This window comes from Lissotriton vulgaris, chromosome 6 (genome assembly GCF_964263255.1).
Source record: "Lissotriton vulgaris chromosome 6, aLisVul1.2, whole genome shotgun sequence".
In the NCBI taxonomy this organism is placed as follows: domain Eukaryota; kingdom Metazoa; phylum Chordata; class Amphibia; order Caudata; family Salamandridae; genus Lissotriton; species Lissotriton vulgaris.
The window spans coordinates 182,813,050-182,831,602 of NC_141694.1; the positions used below are offsets into that span (position 1 = coordinate 182,813,050).

An 18,553-nucleotide genomic window follows, 5' to 3' on the forward strand; every position below is an offset into this window, starting at 1 on the left:
GTATGGGTTCAAAAGTGCATGTGGAATCAGCTGTATGGGCGGTTGACTGTGTGCATGAGTGTATTGGTGAGTGAATGGATATCTCAGTGCTACATGTCAGAGTAAGTACATATGTAAAACACAGTACATGTGAAAGTTGACATATATAAATAACTGTGCATAAGAGCAAGTGAATGTGTGAGTGGCTGTATGGATCATTGTAAACTTGTATCAGGGATTGTATAAGAGAGTAAATATGTGTTAGTATACGTTTGAATAAGGAAGGTGTGTATAACTGTATAGTTGAGGAAATGGAGGTGTGATTGATTTTTTGCATGACTGACTAGGTGTGTGAGTAACTCCATGGATGAGTGACAGTCTGTGAGTGTCTGTTTACACTGATTGTATCTAAGGTTATATTAGAGTCTGAAGAGGTTCATTGTATTATCACATAAATGATATCATCAGTGATGTGATCAGTAATGTCAAATGAGATGTCATCAGTGATGTCATTTGAGATGTCATCAGTGATGTCATCAGTGATGTCATTTGAGATGTCATCAGTGATGTCATCAGTGATGTCACTGACCATGTCATGAATGATGTAATATGTGACATCATCAGCAGTGGATTGCAGGTGCGCGATATATAGTTAGTGCAACTAACTATATATGCGAATTTCAATGGTTTTGTGTGAGTAAAATAAGGTTTTGTAAATGCTAATCCCTAACTATATATGGTCTATAACCTATGGTTTTTTCAGTGAATTTCAATTTTTTTATAGCAAATATCAAAAGCTGTTAAATGTATTATTCTTTTAAATGAAAAATATATTTTATATGTTTTTAATATAATTTTTTTATGCATCTGCCAAACCCTAACCTCTTAATAGTGCACTGTGGTGGAATTGATTTTGGGACTATGACTGGGGTTGGTCTGGAAATGCTTTTAAAGGACACCTTTGATCAATTGATGACACTTTTTCCCCAAACTGCCTTGGTATATTCCAATATATGCCAATGACAGAAATGGAAGTGGTCCAACCAATTTTTTCCACAATTTGAGAAAGCACGGAAACATGTGAATAAATCTGTTTCTGCTTACATGAGAGAATTTACAATGGGTTTATTATACAACAATAACTTGCGTTACAACATGCAAGACATCTACATAGGAGATGGTGTGCACTTCTCCGATGAGGGGAATAGCATATTCCTCCTGAATTTAAAACTGTGCATTGGAACCTACTTGTACGTACCTAAATTAGCCACAGAACCCAATAGCTCTTTTCATAGCTACCCTACCTCTGATCATTCAAAACATTTCTCTTTTTCTAACTTTTTTCTTTTTTTCTCCAAAGTACGCTCCCCGGTTTGCTTACCGGTGCGCGTACCGGGCGCTTCCCACGCGTTTTTTTTTATTGCCTATATGAGCGTCCTAAGCCCCCCTCAGAAAACCTCGAGGGTCACAAAGTGTCTACGGTGCCCCCTTCTACCCATTCCGAACATTGTTTGTCCTCCATCTTGTGGCTCAATTCTACCGATACACAAAATGGAGGACTCCCGTAACCCTGCCGGTACGCGTACCGGGCCGCGCACCGGTGAGCGCTCGCTAAAAAAAGGTGGGAAAGTAATTTACAGAAAAACCACTGGAGACACTTTCATCAAATATAGAATAGGCCCTACTACATAGCAGTCCCTACCATTTACCCAAATTTGATGGAATTCCATTGAGAAAATTATGCTGTAGGCCTGACTAAATATCCTGAGGTAAATTACATAACAAAAACACTTATGAAGTGTTAGAATTGACAACCAATTAAAATGCTACTTTCATTATCTTCTATTATTTCATGACATTTGATTGGTTATGTACTTGAATATATATAAAGAAAGAGAGAGAAACACAGCCATTTTGACTACTACTTCCTGGAGTACATTTCAAGTGCATTTCCACTGACAACTTAAACTTCTTTTTGAAAGTTAAGATGTTTTTTTAAAAACTGAAGTATTTTGTGCACTTTAAGTTAATTTGGAAAACATTTTCTGATAGTTATATACTATCCCTCTGTAATAGTTATAGAATAAGAAAGACTTCTCTGTTATAGTTATGGATGGAGTTAGGCTTGTCTTGTATAATTATGAATTTACTTAGGCTTTATCACATACACTTTTTTATATTTTTACTTCCACTGCCCAAAGATAAAATCACTGTTAAAAAACCAAAGTACCTGTCTGAACTTAAACCCAACAGTGCCCTATCTTTACTGATATATTTTTTTTAAATACAAATTACAGCACAAAAATGGAAGGAGAGCAAAAACATTCCCTCGAAATTGTTCTGGAAAGCAACAATGATAAAGATATTGAACCCAATGACTCAGAATTCATGGATGAATCACGGGACTATGAACTACTTCAATGTGTACAATCAGTAGATTTCCTGATTGAAAATGAGAACATTTCTGACAATCAAATATTAGAAGTTCTGTTAAATTTTGAAAAAGAATCTGAAAAATAAATGTATATTTAATAATTCAAAAATTGTTTGAGACATTATTCATTTTTATATTTATTTTTTAAACTAGTACCAAATTGATTATAATGTAAAGTCAGACTTTAAATATACTGTGCAACTTTTTTGTGTTACATAGTAAGTTTGCTCATAATTACTTCCTTTCTCCCACTACTTTATCTCCAATGTGTATTTAACATCTCTTTATCATCTCCTGCCTCCATGTTCTTTCTGCTTTCCTCACAGACTATGCTATAAATTCCATATACCACAATAACTTCTGAAACAACATGCAAGATATCTACAAAGGAAACAGTGTATATTTATTTTTAGACTCTACATTGGTACCTACATGTTGGTACTTAAATGAAAAAAAATTTAAAAAAATAAAACAAAAAGAACAATCAATAAGCATACATTATTTGAACATTCCTTCATTCTATTTTCCCTATGTTACGCTCCCCGGACCGCTTCCCGGTGCGCGTACCGAGCGCTCCCCCCGCAGAAAAAACGATAATAAATTATTTTTTTTTTGCCCCGCGGGCCCCTTTTAAAGCCCCCTCATCAAACCTAGGGGGTCAGGGAGGATGTACTCTGCCCCCTTATGCTCATTTTCCCCTTTGTTTTTGCCACCTCTTGTGTCTCGATCCTACCAAGACACAAGATGGCGGCCGCTCCGATGTGTTTAGAATGTTCAAAGTCACTGGGGAGCCAATCCGCTTCTCCTCGCGAAGTTCCGTTACGTGTCAGGTACGCAAACCGGGGCGCTAACCTGGACGCTGTCACAGATATATCTATTTTTAAAAACGTTAATTTCTCAAAATCCACTGGAGCACATATATTGAGGCATAGCAAAGGCACGTCGGGCAAACCATATCTCCAATTTTGCCAAGTTTCGTGTAAATCCATTCAGCCGTTGGAGCTAAAAGTGATTCCAACCGCCCTATGGAAAAATGAATGGGAAAAACGCGTTTTGGGACCCCCTTTTTTCTCGGCCCCCCCCTTGACGAAACCCTCACAAATTTTCAGGGGCTGCTCAGAAACATCTATCTATCTATCTATCTATCTATCTATCTATCTATCTATCTATCTATCTATCTATCTATCTATCTATCTGTCTGTCTGTCTGTCTGTCTGTCTAGCATTTTAGTCACACCCCTTTGTTTATTGCAGTAGTTGCAACCATCAATAGGGAATTTAAAAAATGGCACCTGCTTCCCCATATAAATATCTTCTTGTCAGTTCCATACCTGCTAACTTACACAAACATTTCACTGTGTGAGGAGGGGAAGACCGCACTCCCCATCAAATGTCCTGGGGTGTTTTCGCACCCCTTAATGGTGAGTTGGAAATCTATTGTTTGCCGTGATTTTCAGCTTGTTTTCCCTTTTGCCATGTGATTTGGCTTCTCACTGGACGACCATGTGAAGGGAGCCAATATCGTGTGTCACAAAGTGGCACCATGTGATTTGGAAGGTCTGCAAATCCCTGGTCCAGACTTCGGAGCTCATGAACTCAGACTTGTGAAGTCAAGACGCCCTCGAGCATGTGCTTTACAAAAATGGATTATTACATAAGCCCTGTATGCATGAATTACTGCATCTCTGGAGATAAGCTGGCTTTCAAGTTTAGTTTGAAACATTTTGGGTTGCCTTTAATTTTGTGAGGTCCACCTGGATAAGTTCTTGCCATGAACAGTGCTTTACGGGTGATTTTGCATGGGTCGTCCCCAGTCACTTGCGGTAATCACCATTTCTATACCTTCATTCGATCTATGCACCATAGTATTTGATCATTATGAACATTCTATTTGACATCTGTATAGTATATTTCGTTATGCATTTTATTATGCTTTTGCGGCATACAAACCCAATAATCCATGTTTCGCACTGTAAGTGATTATCATGTGGATGTGATCTTTCCCGTGGCGTTCAAGAATTATGAATATCACTCTCCAACTGCTTACCCATTAGTCAGTGCCTGTCTTCCAGGTTGTGTCTTTTAGTCAACTATGAGTCTTAGGGCCTGATTACGAGTTTTGGTGGTGCGGGAGCGGTTGTCACGCTATCGGCAGGCTCCTGTGCCACCAAAACGCATCAGCACTCATCCGCCGACCAGATTACAAGTATTTTTGTAGTCTGATGAGTAGGATGGCAGCATGGTGGCCCGCAGCTGTGCAGTTTAAAGGCTTATAGTGAGCCTTAGACTGCAGTGCAGTGGGACCGCCGGGCCACATTTCTGCACGGAAAGGAATCCATTATGTTGTGCATTCTTTCCAGTGCAGGAACTAGGGCTGCAAAACTCCATGGGGGGGACACCACATGTGCCACCCTCCATGCACCCCAAAGCACAGCATTTTCTGTTGGCCAGCGGTTTAATGGTGGAAGTACCTTCATGAAACTGCTGGTATTGAGGAAAGTCGTAATATGCTTGCCGGTGCCCCCACCAAGCGGCCTCAAGACCACAGCGCCACAACCATGGATATCTCATCCCTGGCAGTTGTGGAATTACAATAGCAGTCTGACCGCCCTTGGTGTAAAAGGGCTGTCAGACGGACAGTGGCTGGACTGCCAATGCCCTACCAGCATGATCTAGGTGGTCCATGGACCAACAGACTCTGAGTCAGGCCCTTAGCCTGCACAGTATTTTAACACAGGGCCGTCTTTGATCGATACTGCTGCTGATTTTTGATGGAGATGTTACCTGTGATCTCTGGTACCCCAACTGATGGGCCATGGTACATTCTTCCCTGATCTGTTTTTATGGATTTGGCATTGAATGAGTTGTCACTTACCACTAATAATAATCATTTACCAACTCACCAGTTGATGGGCATTCAGAAACTCTCAAGGTAAATCATGGTTAATCTACCTTGCACAGGATTAAGTACTTCATAATTGTATGAAGTTGTTGCATACAATTATGCAGTAGTAAATGTAAGGTATCCTTTGGTGGATACGTGACAGGTATACATTTTCAACCGTAAAGTTGGATTGCTGAATTGGGCCTACAATGTCAATCTATTATTTGATGGAGGACATCAATGTAAAAATCAGCAGTCTTCTTTTCTGTGTTTTGGTTCTTTTGGAATGGTGGAGTGTCATGTGGGACAGCAGGTCAAAAGACCACAACAACCCTGATGGCAGTTTTATACTTCATACTACAGAGAGTTAATATTGTGAGAAAAAGCCACCCTGGAACTCATTTAAATCCCAGTCCCTGATTGCACTGAGTACATTAATGCAGTATGACCCTTTCCTGGAAGTTTATGATTCCACCAACACAGTCTGAGACAAATTTAGGGCTTAACAAGGGTTTGACAGCACAATCTCTAAAAATATTAATTGGATAGTAAGCCATGTGCCCAATTAAAAAAACACGCCTCAAAGCTGCACCAACATGCTTCTGGTCTCGCTTGAATGCAGTCTCCTTGGGTTATCTCACTCTCGTCCCTACCACCTACTACTTTTTAAATGTCAAATTTAGGATCCAACCCCTCCCCCAAATCCCACTCACTAAGATATGCCCCTCGCTGAAAGTAGCATTGATAGCAGAACACTAAAGAACACTAAAGAAGTTCATACCACAAGAGTGTAGTAAGAGATGCCAAATTGTGCCTTAACATATCAATAGGAAGCAAACTGCAGGATTTCACATACCTTTGGAATAAAGTATCCTTTAAAGGTGACATCTGTTGCGGTCTCATGAGGCAAGCTCATGGGCAGGATATTGGCAAACCTCTGTATTTCATGGATAACGGCATTGGTGTAAGGCATATTATTTCGGTGCTCATATCTCACCTGGGCAGATCCCAAAACCCTTTCAATCTCTTCTTGGACTTTTTCTGAAACCAAAATCAAGAATATTAAACAGGTCTGTCATATTTTTCATTTTGTATGAGATGGGGATTCAAGTGTAACTAAATTAAAAATATAAAGTGTGTTGTACAAATGAACATGTTCAACATGACTGATACAGTCTGGGGAGAGAGATGCCCTAAGACAGTTAATTAGGTAGAATCATTGTTGGTTGAGTGGTCCGTTCTCTTCTGACAACAAAGGGGCTGATTACAATGCGGCTCATAAAGGCTCCGGCCTGTTACTGTTCACCTGTTCTCAACCAGTCAGAAAGATGCTCATAATATCTTTCAACACAGAATCCTTTCCCATTCTTTTCAATTCACCTTTGGTAATACAACCGTTACTTATTACACAGACCTCCTCCAACATTTCCTCCTATTCCATCTCATCTCCTGCAGACCCTTTCTCAGTGAGGACCAATCTTGACAGACAGTCAAACCGTTTAATTCAACAGCTCTAGTACATAGTTACCAATAAATGTGTGTTCTTGAAGGATTATAACCCGTCTCTTGATACTTCTTGAGATGGAATCTAAACACTTTTCCTCAAAGATTTCACACATAGGCTAATGGTTTGTATATACAGTGAAACAAGTCCCCCCAGAGAAAGGTTTTACATTTGTTCATTGACAAAAGAACTGCCAAATTCTGCTCCCGAGTGCTCTTAGTGCAAAAGCAATGGTTTAATCTTCATCAACACTGCTCTGAGTCAGCATAACCCTTAGGTCAGTAGAGCTGCTAGACGTTATTAAGAAACATCTCTGACTCAGTAGACTATTTATACTTCTCTACTACTTCTTGCACACACACTACACACTTGAGGGATGACATTGGAATCTAAAAACATTCCTAGCTCTTTTTGATGGTGCCAGCTTACAATCTTATCACCGTTAATAGAAACATTTTTGGGCTAATTATGGATTTCCCATTATATTCAAGTGTGCTAAGGAAATAACCTTTAATTCTAAGTCTTTGACCACAATAACCTCTTGGCACCACATCCATCTTATTTAGCAAATTATTCTTCTAAATTGGTCTCAAAAACGTTTTCCAAATAATTGTTAACATGAGTCAAACATCATTGACATCCGCAAAGTATCAACACACACAATATCAGTCAGACTTCTCTCATTATATGAACCATCTTGCAAAGTAATTTCTTCTTCAGCCTCCTTTACATCTTTTTGTTTCCTCCCTTCTAAGCTATGGTAGCATATCCTAAAGTACATCCCTTTTCCATACTAAAAGCAAATGGCTTGAAAAGGTGGACAATATTTCCTGTTGCTCATGTGCCATGTAACTCCTCACATAAAACATTAACTTTTAATTTTACCAGTAACCTAATTGCCTTTGCCCTGAGTAATCACATCTGCTGTCTCATTCCCATCTTTTTTGCTCTCTTAGACACATTTAATCATGAGTTCAATTTGTTTAGCCGCTGCTACAATCTCACTTAAAAATGGCTCATCTTTTATCCACAGACCGTTTCACATTTGCAGTATAGATGAAATTGCTCTCTAATTTGTTCATCTGTTAACCCACCAAATTTGCAACAATAGGTCAATTTCCTTAAAGCTGTCACAAAATAGTCTATAAGCTCTCCTTCTAGTTGTAGTCTGGAGCCAAAATAAAAAATATATGTATTTTCATTATTGGAGAGGCACACTGCAAATAATGGGAATCAAGTTTCTTGAGCCAAATCGCAAAATCATTTAGACTTCATATGGCAACATTCTAGGACCCAGTATATTAGCAAATTCCTTGTAAAACTCAACTAGAAGGCCATAATTTCTCGGGCCTTCCCACTCGACAAAGCAGTGATTGCAAGTTTTACATCCACAGCCATTATAGGAGAGTTAAGAATATTCTGCATTTCTCAATCAACCCAAGCCAGGGTTATTAAAATAGCGTACTATGTCATGAACTGCAACGCCCGGGCGGGATGCATTTAACTATTCAGAATATTGTAGAAAGACATCCAGTATGGCAGTCAGCGATATAGTCACTGCTCCATCCTCCCCGTATAACTGCTATCTGCTCACATTATCCACTGGATCTCAGCACCCAAGCCAGTTTATTTCCCAGCCGGTCTCCCTCTTCAAACACCCAGGCTCATGCATGCTGCCCTAAATGTCATACTTTATGTTGTGCTACATCCCACAACTTCTTCTGAGAGTCCGTAATTTGGGACAGTATGGCCTACGGCTTACTTTTTTCAAACTCTTGTTCCAGGTACTTGATCTCTTTTTCCAAAGGATCTAGCCTTATATGCATTCCTGCCCCCTTAGATATGTAAATGCCACATATATAGGCTTTAAACACCTCTCAGAGCATTCCCACCTCTGGAATCGATTCTGCATTCTGCTGGATATACTTCAACATGCCTGCTCAGATCTGTGAGTGTAGCAAAGGGTCTTGTAGCTTGGTCTCCTAAGATTCTAATTCCTGACCTTCTGTAAGGGTCCTCCAGCAGCAGCACCACAGGGAAGTGGTCTGACAAGGTTCTCTGCAGCATTTCACCTCCCTAATCCAGCAGATCAATGACTGCAATGTCAACCAGAAATCAATACAAGAACTAGCTATGTGGACTGTTGAACAGTACAATGTAATCTACCTCGTCAGGGAACAACATCACTCTCCATGCATCCACCAGGCATTAAAGCTGCATCATTCTATGTAGCGCTACATTCGTCTGACGGACCAGTCTGGGATGTCTGACATAATATTGGAAAAACAAATATCATACTACACAAATATTGTGTTCAAAATATCGACCTAAAAATATTGTCCACCTACACCTGGAATGGTAGGTACAAAAATATCTGCAAAAATCATTCACACTAATATTGTTAAAAATAATACAAACATATTGATTATCAATATATATATATATATATATATTTTTTTTTTTATATAATTCCTGTGATTACCTATTTCAGGATAAATAAAAAGAGATGAAGGAAAAAGCTGGTGGTGAATTTGGGTGTGACCGCGAGTGTGGGATTCCAGCAACGATTGATGTGCGCCTCCACCCAAGCAGAAACTCTCTTTTACATCATAGTGACCACCCCGGTCACGGATGGCACCCTCACTGAACTTGTGGGTCCGTTGTCGCCATAGATCAAGAGCGGCAATCAGAACGACTCTTGATGTTATTGTTTTTCCTACACTTTTGGGAACACCCCAGTGATTATTTTCATTTTATTACAGATGGACGTTTTTGGCAGCACCTCATTTAAGGCTCAATTGTATGGAGGAACTACCAGTCTCATAATTCCTGTGATGACCTATTTCAGGATGAATAAAAAGAGATGAAAGAAAACGCTGGTGGTCCTTGCGTGCCGTCCATTTGTTTAAGACAACCCATGAAGAAGGGGAACAGCCCGAAACGCATCAGCGGTGAATTTGGGTGTGATTACGCGTGTGGGATTCCAGCAACAATTGATGTGTGCCTCCACCCAAAGGGAAACTCACTTTTGCATCATAGTGACTGCCCCGGTCATGGATGGCACCCTCACTGAACTTGTGGGTCCGTTGTCGCCATAGATCAAGAGCGGCAATCGAAAGGACTGTTGCTGTTATTGTTTTTCCTACACTTTTGTGAACACCCCAGTGATTATTTTCATGTTATTACAGTTGGACTTTTTTGGCAGCACCTCATTTAAGGCTCAATTGTATGGAGGTACTACCAGTCCCATAATTCCTGTGATGACCTATTTCAGGATGAATAAAAAGAAATTAAGGAAAACGCTGGTGGTCCTTGCGTGCCATCCATTTGTTTAAGACCGCCCATGAAGAAGGGGAACAGCATGAAACGCGTTGGCGGTGAATTTGGGTGTGACCCCGAGTGTGGGATTCTAGCAACTATTGATGTGTACCTCCACGCAAGGGGAAACTCTCTTTTGCATATATATACTGAAAAAACAATAGGTTGTAGGGGTGTTATAGTTAGCTGGACATTTTACTAGTACAAAACCATTGAAATTCCTCTGTTATAGTTAGTTTTACTGCTGATGACGTCACATATTACAACACTCATGACATGGTCAGTGACATCACTTATAACATCACTGATGACATCTCAAATGACATCACTGATGACATCATCCAGTGAATATGTGCTTTTCTGAAATTTAAATATGTTTTATATATGTGTATCTCAAGGTCGATGGAAGAATAAATGGGTATATAAGTGTCTAAATGGATGATTTTGTTTTTTTTGTAAAATTGATTGAATAATGTACTGATTAAGCATATCTTAGTGAATACATGGGTTAGTGAGTAATGCTTAAATATGTAAATATCAGTCGCTCACTTTGTGTATAAGTGACTGCATAGGTTGGTGAGTAGCTACATGAGTGTCTATATGGGTTATTACTTGGTTTTTCGAGTATGAATATGAGTGTCTGAGTGTCTGTATGGTTCAGTGGGTGGTATTACTTAGTGCATAGATGCATAAATGAGTGAGTCAATGTTTGTATGTGTTGAAGACAGAATGTGTGCAGGACTGTACGGGTGGATGAGTGTGTGTATGGGTGTGTTAGTGAGTAAATGACTGTCTCAATAGTGTCTTTATAATTAACTACATATATTTTAAACCAGTATATATGAGTATTGGTAGATAAAAGAGAGTATATGTGAGAGTGAGAGATTTGAAGAGTTCCTGTATGAATAAGTATGTGTTTCTATAATGATTGTTTAAAAGAGTAATTATGTTAAGTTTCTATAGAAGTAAGCGTGGTGGTGTGTGTATAACTGTATATGCAAGGAAATGGATGTTTGATTCTTTATTAGCATGAGTGACTGTGTGTGAGTAACTCTATGGATGAGTGGTGGTGTGTAACAGGATTTATAGGTGTATGAGTACATGTGATGAGTGAGTACATGTGTGAGTGACTGTATACGACCGTTGGTGAATGAGTGGATGTGTGTGTAGATCTTGGAATTACTGAATAGGGCTTCATCCTGGACTCCTCCCTCTCCATGACCAGGCAAGTCAACAACGTCTCCTCGGCATGCTTCAACATCCTACGCATGCTACGGAAGATCTTCTGGTGGATCCCCACCGAGACCAGGAAGACCGCCACCCAGGCCCTCGTCACCAGCCGACTGGACTACGGCAACGCCCTCTACGCCGGTACCACCGCCAAGCTCCAGAAGAGACTCCAGCGGATCCAGAACGCCTCAGCCAGACTCATCCTCGACATCCCACGAACCAGCCACATCTCCGGACATCTGAGAGACCTTCACTGGCTCCCCGTCAACAAAAGAATCACCTTCCGCCTCCTCACCCACGCACACAAAGCCCTACACGACCAAGGCCCGAGCTACCTCAACAGCCGAGTCAACTTCTACGCTCCCAAATGCCACCTCTGATCAGCCAACCACGCCCTCGCCGCCGTCCCCCGCATCCGAAGAGCGACTACAGGAGGAAGGTCCTTCTCCTACCTGGCCGCCAAGACCTGGAACTCCCTCCCTCCCGACCTGCGCCTGACCCAAGACCACCTCTCCTTCAGGAAGAAGCTGAAGACCTGGCTGTTCGAGCAGTAGCGGCTCCCCCCCCCCCCCCCCCCCCCAGCGCCTTGAGACCCTACGGGTATGTAGCGCGCTTTATAAGTGTCACTGATTGATTGATTGATTGAATAGGTGTGCTGTAAGTGGTATTGGTATGTCCATTGTTTTGAAAATTGTAGGTTCTATTTTTAAATGTGTGTATCAAAGGTTATATTAGGAGGTCTGCCACTATCACAAGGATGATGTCATCATTGATGTCATCAGTGATGTCATTTGAGATGTCATCAGTGATGTCATGAGTGATGTCACTGACCATGTCATGAGTGATGTAATATGTGACATCATCAGCAGTGGATTGCGGGCGCGCAAGTTATAGTTAGTACAACTAACTATAACGGAGAAATTTCAATGGTTTTGTACGAGTAAAATGTCCAGCTAACTATAACACCCCTAAAACCTATGGTTTCTTCAGTAAATTTCAAAGGTTTTTTCAATGACAATTTTTAAATGTATCAATTGTTATATTTATTTTTTTCATATTTATTTACTACATTTTTTATCTATTTATTTTTAGATATTTTATTTTTTAAATTACATTACATATTTTTTATATAAATTTTAAAAACATGTTTTTGAAAATATTGAAATTTTAATATTGTTTTATTTTATTTTATATTTTTTTAAATATATTTATATTATTTTCTTAGTATTTTTTAAAAAAACATTTTTTGCAGTCTCGCACCCAAAGCGTGCCTTTCTTGATTGCTGCGGGGAACCTAAGCATCATTTTAGGATTGTCATGTAGGATCCGCGTAGGGTGCGCGATAGGTATGTATTTTCCTGCGCGATTGCTATGCGACCGGTACCCGACTCTTGGCGCATACGCAACATATACGTATTACATTTCACGGCGCTTGCGTGCTCAGCATGATGTCATATATGTGTTTGATGCGCTGGGTGAGCGACTCCCGCAAACATTTTTATTGTCTAAAAACATATATATATATATATATATATATGTATTTAATATGAATATTAGGGCAAGACATTATCTGATGTAATCATAAAAATAATATAGTTTTACTTTTAATAAACCTATATTACATTTAAATACAACTTCGCGAAGTCGCGTTGGGTGCGTGCTGGGTGAGCGCCCCCTACGTGGAACCCATGTGACTAGAAAAAAAGAGATTTTGATTGGTTCATAACACTTCCTATTCTAACTATTGAAGGACCCCACCCATTTCAATCACTCTTCTTAGACCTTCTTTAGAGGAACAGCTCTACTAAGAAGAACCTCATTTTTTCCTGATTGCACACCTGGTTTTCCTTTCATTCACCACAGCAGGAAGCCTCGGACTCAGAACACTCAAATGCAGAAGGATTTGTACCTGAACCTCCACGTCCAGAAAAGTATACTTCCATCGTCTGGAAATTTTTCACCTTTCCAGAAGGACAGAAGAAAGTCAATGCTACGAAAGTGACTTGCAAAATTTGCAAAGCTGTCCTGTCACGAGGAGATCCAAATAAAAAATACTCTTGCGTTACCGCATATATGTGGAAGCATTTACAATGTCTGCATCCTGTTAACCTGGCACATGAGGAGTGCAGAAGACTCCGGGAGAATCCACCTCCACCACCGGCAGTACCGAGCACTTCTGGGGCGTCTCCTTCAAACCCACATCTAGACATACGTCAACAATTTGCAAAAGTGAAAATACACTGCATTAAGTTTAATAGATTGCTCTGCTGTGATGAGCAGTCTGTAGTTTTAGTTTGTAGGGCAATCGACCATCAGCGATGCTAGATTTTTTTTTCCCCTAAAGTTCATTGTCATCCTTTTAAAAAAAACAAAAAAATCAAAAAAGCGTTAAAAAAGCACAAAAAAATATAAAACTACAAAAAACAAAAAAAGAATTATTTGTAGAACTAACTACTCTGGTTAAAAAAATAGCCATATTTGTATGATAGTGTGTGAAAGTTTAGATGAATGTATATGTAGTGTATAATTGACTGAAAGAATGCATTTGTGGTGTATGGTGTATGGTGTATGGTGAATGTATAAGTGCAGAACTATAAGGAAGTGATGCAGCATGACACTGTAAGCTCTTTAGCTGCAGTCTGCTGTGGCACTTCCAAAGCACAGGGATGCAACATATGTACGTAAATGTGTTGCAAGTCTATGCTTCCCTCTGCACTGCTGCTTAAACTGAAGCCATGTAGTGACACAGGAACCCTTGCACCATGGTGCAAGGATATCTGTGTCATGTGGAGTTTGTCTTTATGCAGAAAGACACACCTTACTACACAAAAACAATCAGTTAAGACATTTTTCTCCTTCAATGTATGCTGTGCATTGTACCATATATTGAAAGAGAAAAAATGAGGAGAAATCTCCTTGTTGAGCCTTGCTACAGAAATTGGAGGATGGTGTGGCATTCACACACATGTTCAGATTCATGATTTCTGATAAATCTGAAGATATGTCTTCTTCTATGAGAGTTCTGTGCAAACACACACAGCAACACCTATAGAACGCCCCTTCAACACAAAGTGGTGTGTATGATGAGATTGTATTTCCATGGAGAAGAAACGGTACACAGAGTACCTTTTCCTCTCTTGGTAAATATGAAAGAGTGTGTTGTGCCATCACTATGTTACAGAAAGTGACATATTGTTGCCACAGGATGCTTCTAAATTCGCCCCATAGGTGCTTAGGTATTGGCAGACTGTTACAATAAGAACATATTGCTAATTCATTGTTTGAAAAATTGCATGAGAGTGACAGGAGGTAAGCACAGAGTTATGTCTCCAAAGATGCTCAAAGAAGAATGATTGAAATGATTGCGATCCTTCAACAGGTACAATGGAAAATATTATGAATTAATCCAATCTTTTTTTTTTCAGGTCACACGATATCGTATGACAGTGAGATTCCAAACCTACATAGGTATAAACTGGGTGTTTTCCAGACTGTATTGATACTTTGTATCTTCTTGCAGATCTGCTTGTATAGTATATAAAGAAATTAACTTGTACTAGGGTTAATGGCTAGGCCAATCCTTAACTATACAAGTAATAAGTAGAGTAATTTCAGTACTGCAAAGAGAGAACAAGGTACATTTATAAGTACTTATGTTTCAGCAAAGTGATAGGACTTGTTTATAGAGTTGTGAATGGAAGGGATGCTGCCTCATATAACATGTGCAAACACACTCTGTGACATGTTTTAACTTAAAGAATTTAGTCTCTTTTAATCCTCAAACTCCTTGGACCCTAGTAACCCACTAAGTCTCTCTATTGAACACCATATAGCTGCGTTGCAGAGAGGTGCTCTGAAGCCATGTCTAATTTTATACCTCTCTGCAATGCAACTGTCTGGCACTTTCTGCACATATCTGGTGGGTTAGTTGGCCCCCAGGGCCACTCAGTATTCATGTTATCCTTATCCTGTAACTTAAAACACCCACAGAGCATCTTCCACGCATATCTACTCTGTCCATCTCCTCTTTCTTCACCTATTTGCAAACATAGGCCATTGTGCATTTTAATACTTATTTAAATTTACCTTCAGAGTAATAGAAATAAAAAACGCTACACTTTTTTTTCAGTTGTTTTTTATTTATACATTTCTGAGGATTTCATATTTTAGAATTAGGATCTGTGAAAGAAAACAAATACAGTTATAATATATAATATTATATTTTTTACAACTCAGCATAATTGTATCATTTTACAAATGATTTTCTTTGCCGTTTTTGCTGTTCTCAGAATATATTGAAGTTCACTAGAAATAGTGATTTCAATCGTACTCATCACAAAACAGCGGGCAAAAATAAAACTATCAATAAGGTTGTTTAAAAAAAACCAAGACTACATCCTCAATAACATACCATTTAATACTAATCACACATATATAAAATGCTTACTTCTAAGAAAATGTTCTTACTTGAATTTATATACACTGTAAATGTTGTTGTTTAAAAATATACGCTGAGAAAATGTGCAAGAAAAAGTCAGTAATTCAAAGATACACATTTCCTCTAGGCCAAATGGTATTACTGAAATCCTTTACATTGAAATTGTCCAATAGTAATTGTATTATTACATATTAATAAATTCCTCAGAGACCTCATTATGTTCCTAAAACTTTGGCTTTAAAAATATTAGGTAGGAATTTGGTAATTCGCTAGGCAAATTTTTAAAAACCAACAGAGCATCATTACAATATGTCCTGCCTTTATCACATTATAGATAGGAAGTGTAATGTCCAGATGTTGTGGAAGGACTATCATGGAAAATATTTGCTACTGCTACAAAAGTCCTTCCTGATATTGATAGTTGACTTGTTACAAAATGTTTCATTAAAGTGTCCAATTTTCTTCCATCAGCTGTACAACGTTGCATCATTAAAATTATATATTGTCCATATCTTTCTATAAATAATGTTGATAACATTTCTGATTTGCATTGGCTACACTCCATGTTTTGATTTGCTGCTTTAAATAGTTTATTGAAAGACACTGGTTTACAATCTGGTAATGTCAAATATATAAATGTTTCAGTGTCTATGTTAGTGCTACATGTAAACATACAATTTTCACAAGAATGTTCCCATTTATAACAAAGGCCAAAAAGATTTTCAATTTCTATGCCTTCATTTTCCAATATGGTAAGCATATACATTAGAAATTCCTGAGCATCTTGTTGGATATTCTGTGTAAATTGTGTAGAACCAGAACATACATCCAAAAGATTACAAATATCACAAACACTTCGTATTTTACTTTTATCAGTTCTCAATTTTTCATAAATACAATGAAACAAGGAACACAATCTTTTTTCCCGATTCTCCATAATTTGCTGTTGCAAACCTTCAAGAAAAAAAAACATTAAACACCACATTAGCATAGCAGTTGACACCTGAACTATTTTCAAACTGATAACCAACAATCTCTTCAACAGTGTCCTTTTTCTTTTTGCGTGCAATCACAACATTATCTTGTTTTTTTTCCTTCTCTATACTATCACTACAGAAATTCTCATACCTTCTTTTTTGACCTTTCACACGCTTTCAAATACAGGATAATGACCTAAATTGGGAGCATACGCTCTTCTTAACCTATTATACTCTTTTACATAGTTTGCATCTGCAGTAACCTTTGTGTCATCAAAATCAATCAAAAGCAAACCAGAGAAAGTTCTGACTCGGGACAAAGCAACATATGCCATACCCTCTTTAAAAACAGTACTTCCAATGTTCACCAAAGCACTGTCTACACTTAAACCTTTAGATTTATGAATAGTCACTGCATATGCCAGAGAAAGTGGAAACTGTTTTCTACGGACATATACATCATTAACGAGCAGAAAACGAACTGAACAACCAATTTGTTTCACTTCTTCAATCTGATCACATTTAATTTTAAAAAATTCAATTACATCTTTATTCTGATAATTTAAAAAATCAACAACTTTGCCCATTGCTCCATTAACTAAACCTTTTTCTACATCCAAATTACGCCTTAAAATTGCCCGAGAGTTTATAAATGTATATAGATTCTTTTCGAAACCAGCAGTTTTAGATATCGATTTTTCTAAAGAACCCAATTTTGTTTTCAACTTTTCTGTCAAAATAATAGTGATTCCTTCATACTCTATTTTATCAATGGCTTCCATTTTTATTATTTCTTCATTTTCCAGCTTCAAAAGTTCTTCATTGAATATAGAACACTCACGCAGTGTTGGAATTAAGCAGATTCTGCAATTTTCATATATATTTTCTCAGGAACTATATTTTCATTTGGAAACAAATTGGAAAGTAATCATCTCTGCAAAGTTTGCTTGCCATGTTCTGTCAGTACTCCAATTCTTATATCTTGAAGAATAGTTCCATAATCAACATAATTTGCCTGTCGCATATTTGCAATGAGTTCTTTGTATTCAAAATATTAACGTTTCCAACACTACCCAAAGACTTTCTGGTGTCTTCATGCGTAAGTGTTTTAAATACTGGTTGTCCTTTTATGGGAGTAAGTTGCAGTAGATCTCTAAAAACTATGACATGTTTTCCTCCAAATAAGACATCGTACTCTGTTTTAAGAATTTGCTGTATTCCTAAATGCACAAAAGCAAGCATTAAGCTTGAGACCATTCTTCCCTCATCAATAATTAGAAGTTTCATTTTCTTCTGCACTCTTGAAACTTCATAACAAGCTTTTCCAGAAAGCTTGTGATATTCCAATTTGTTTTCATGCTCCACAGGTAGCATAAGTAAACAATGCAATGTAATTCCTTTAATGTTGTGTGCTGCCAACACAGTTGGAGCAGTTACTACACAAGACAAATGTGAGTCAGTTGTTTTCTGTAGATAACTGGTGAATACTTTAATTAAGAAACTTTTTCCTGTTCCAGCTTGTCCATTCACATACATTTGGATAGGTTGAAATGATGTGCATGTGCATTCTTTCTTTTCATGAAGTAATCCATGGTCAATCTGTTGTCTCACCTGCTGATATATTTCTTTCTCTTCAACATGTATTTGTTCTTCCAAGTTTGCTAAGTCCATAGTATGTTCTTGAGCTTGATGCATTGCTGTTTCCACCTTGATCATGGCAATTGCTGCTTCATTTTCAACAATTGGAGGTCCTAGTGGATCTTGACTCAGCGGAGCAGAAGTTTGACTGT

General features: G+C 38.4%; 1 protein-coding gene across 1 annotated transcript in view; it reads right to left on the reverse strand.

The window, feature by feature from the left end:
• Positions 1 to 18,553, reverse strand: part of LOC147706990 (cytochrome P450 2K1-like) — a 528,089-nt gene that overhangs the window by 74,785 nt on the left and 434,751 nt on the right. The window contains exon 7 of the mRNA XM_086926217.1: positions 6,153 to 6,337. Coding sequence (XP_086782343.1) covers positions 6,153 to 6,337 — 185 coding nt within the window. The remainder of the gene's footprint in view (positions 1 to 6,152; positions 6,338 to 18,553) is intronic.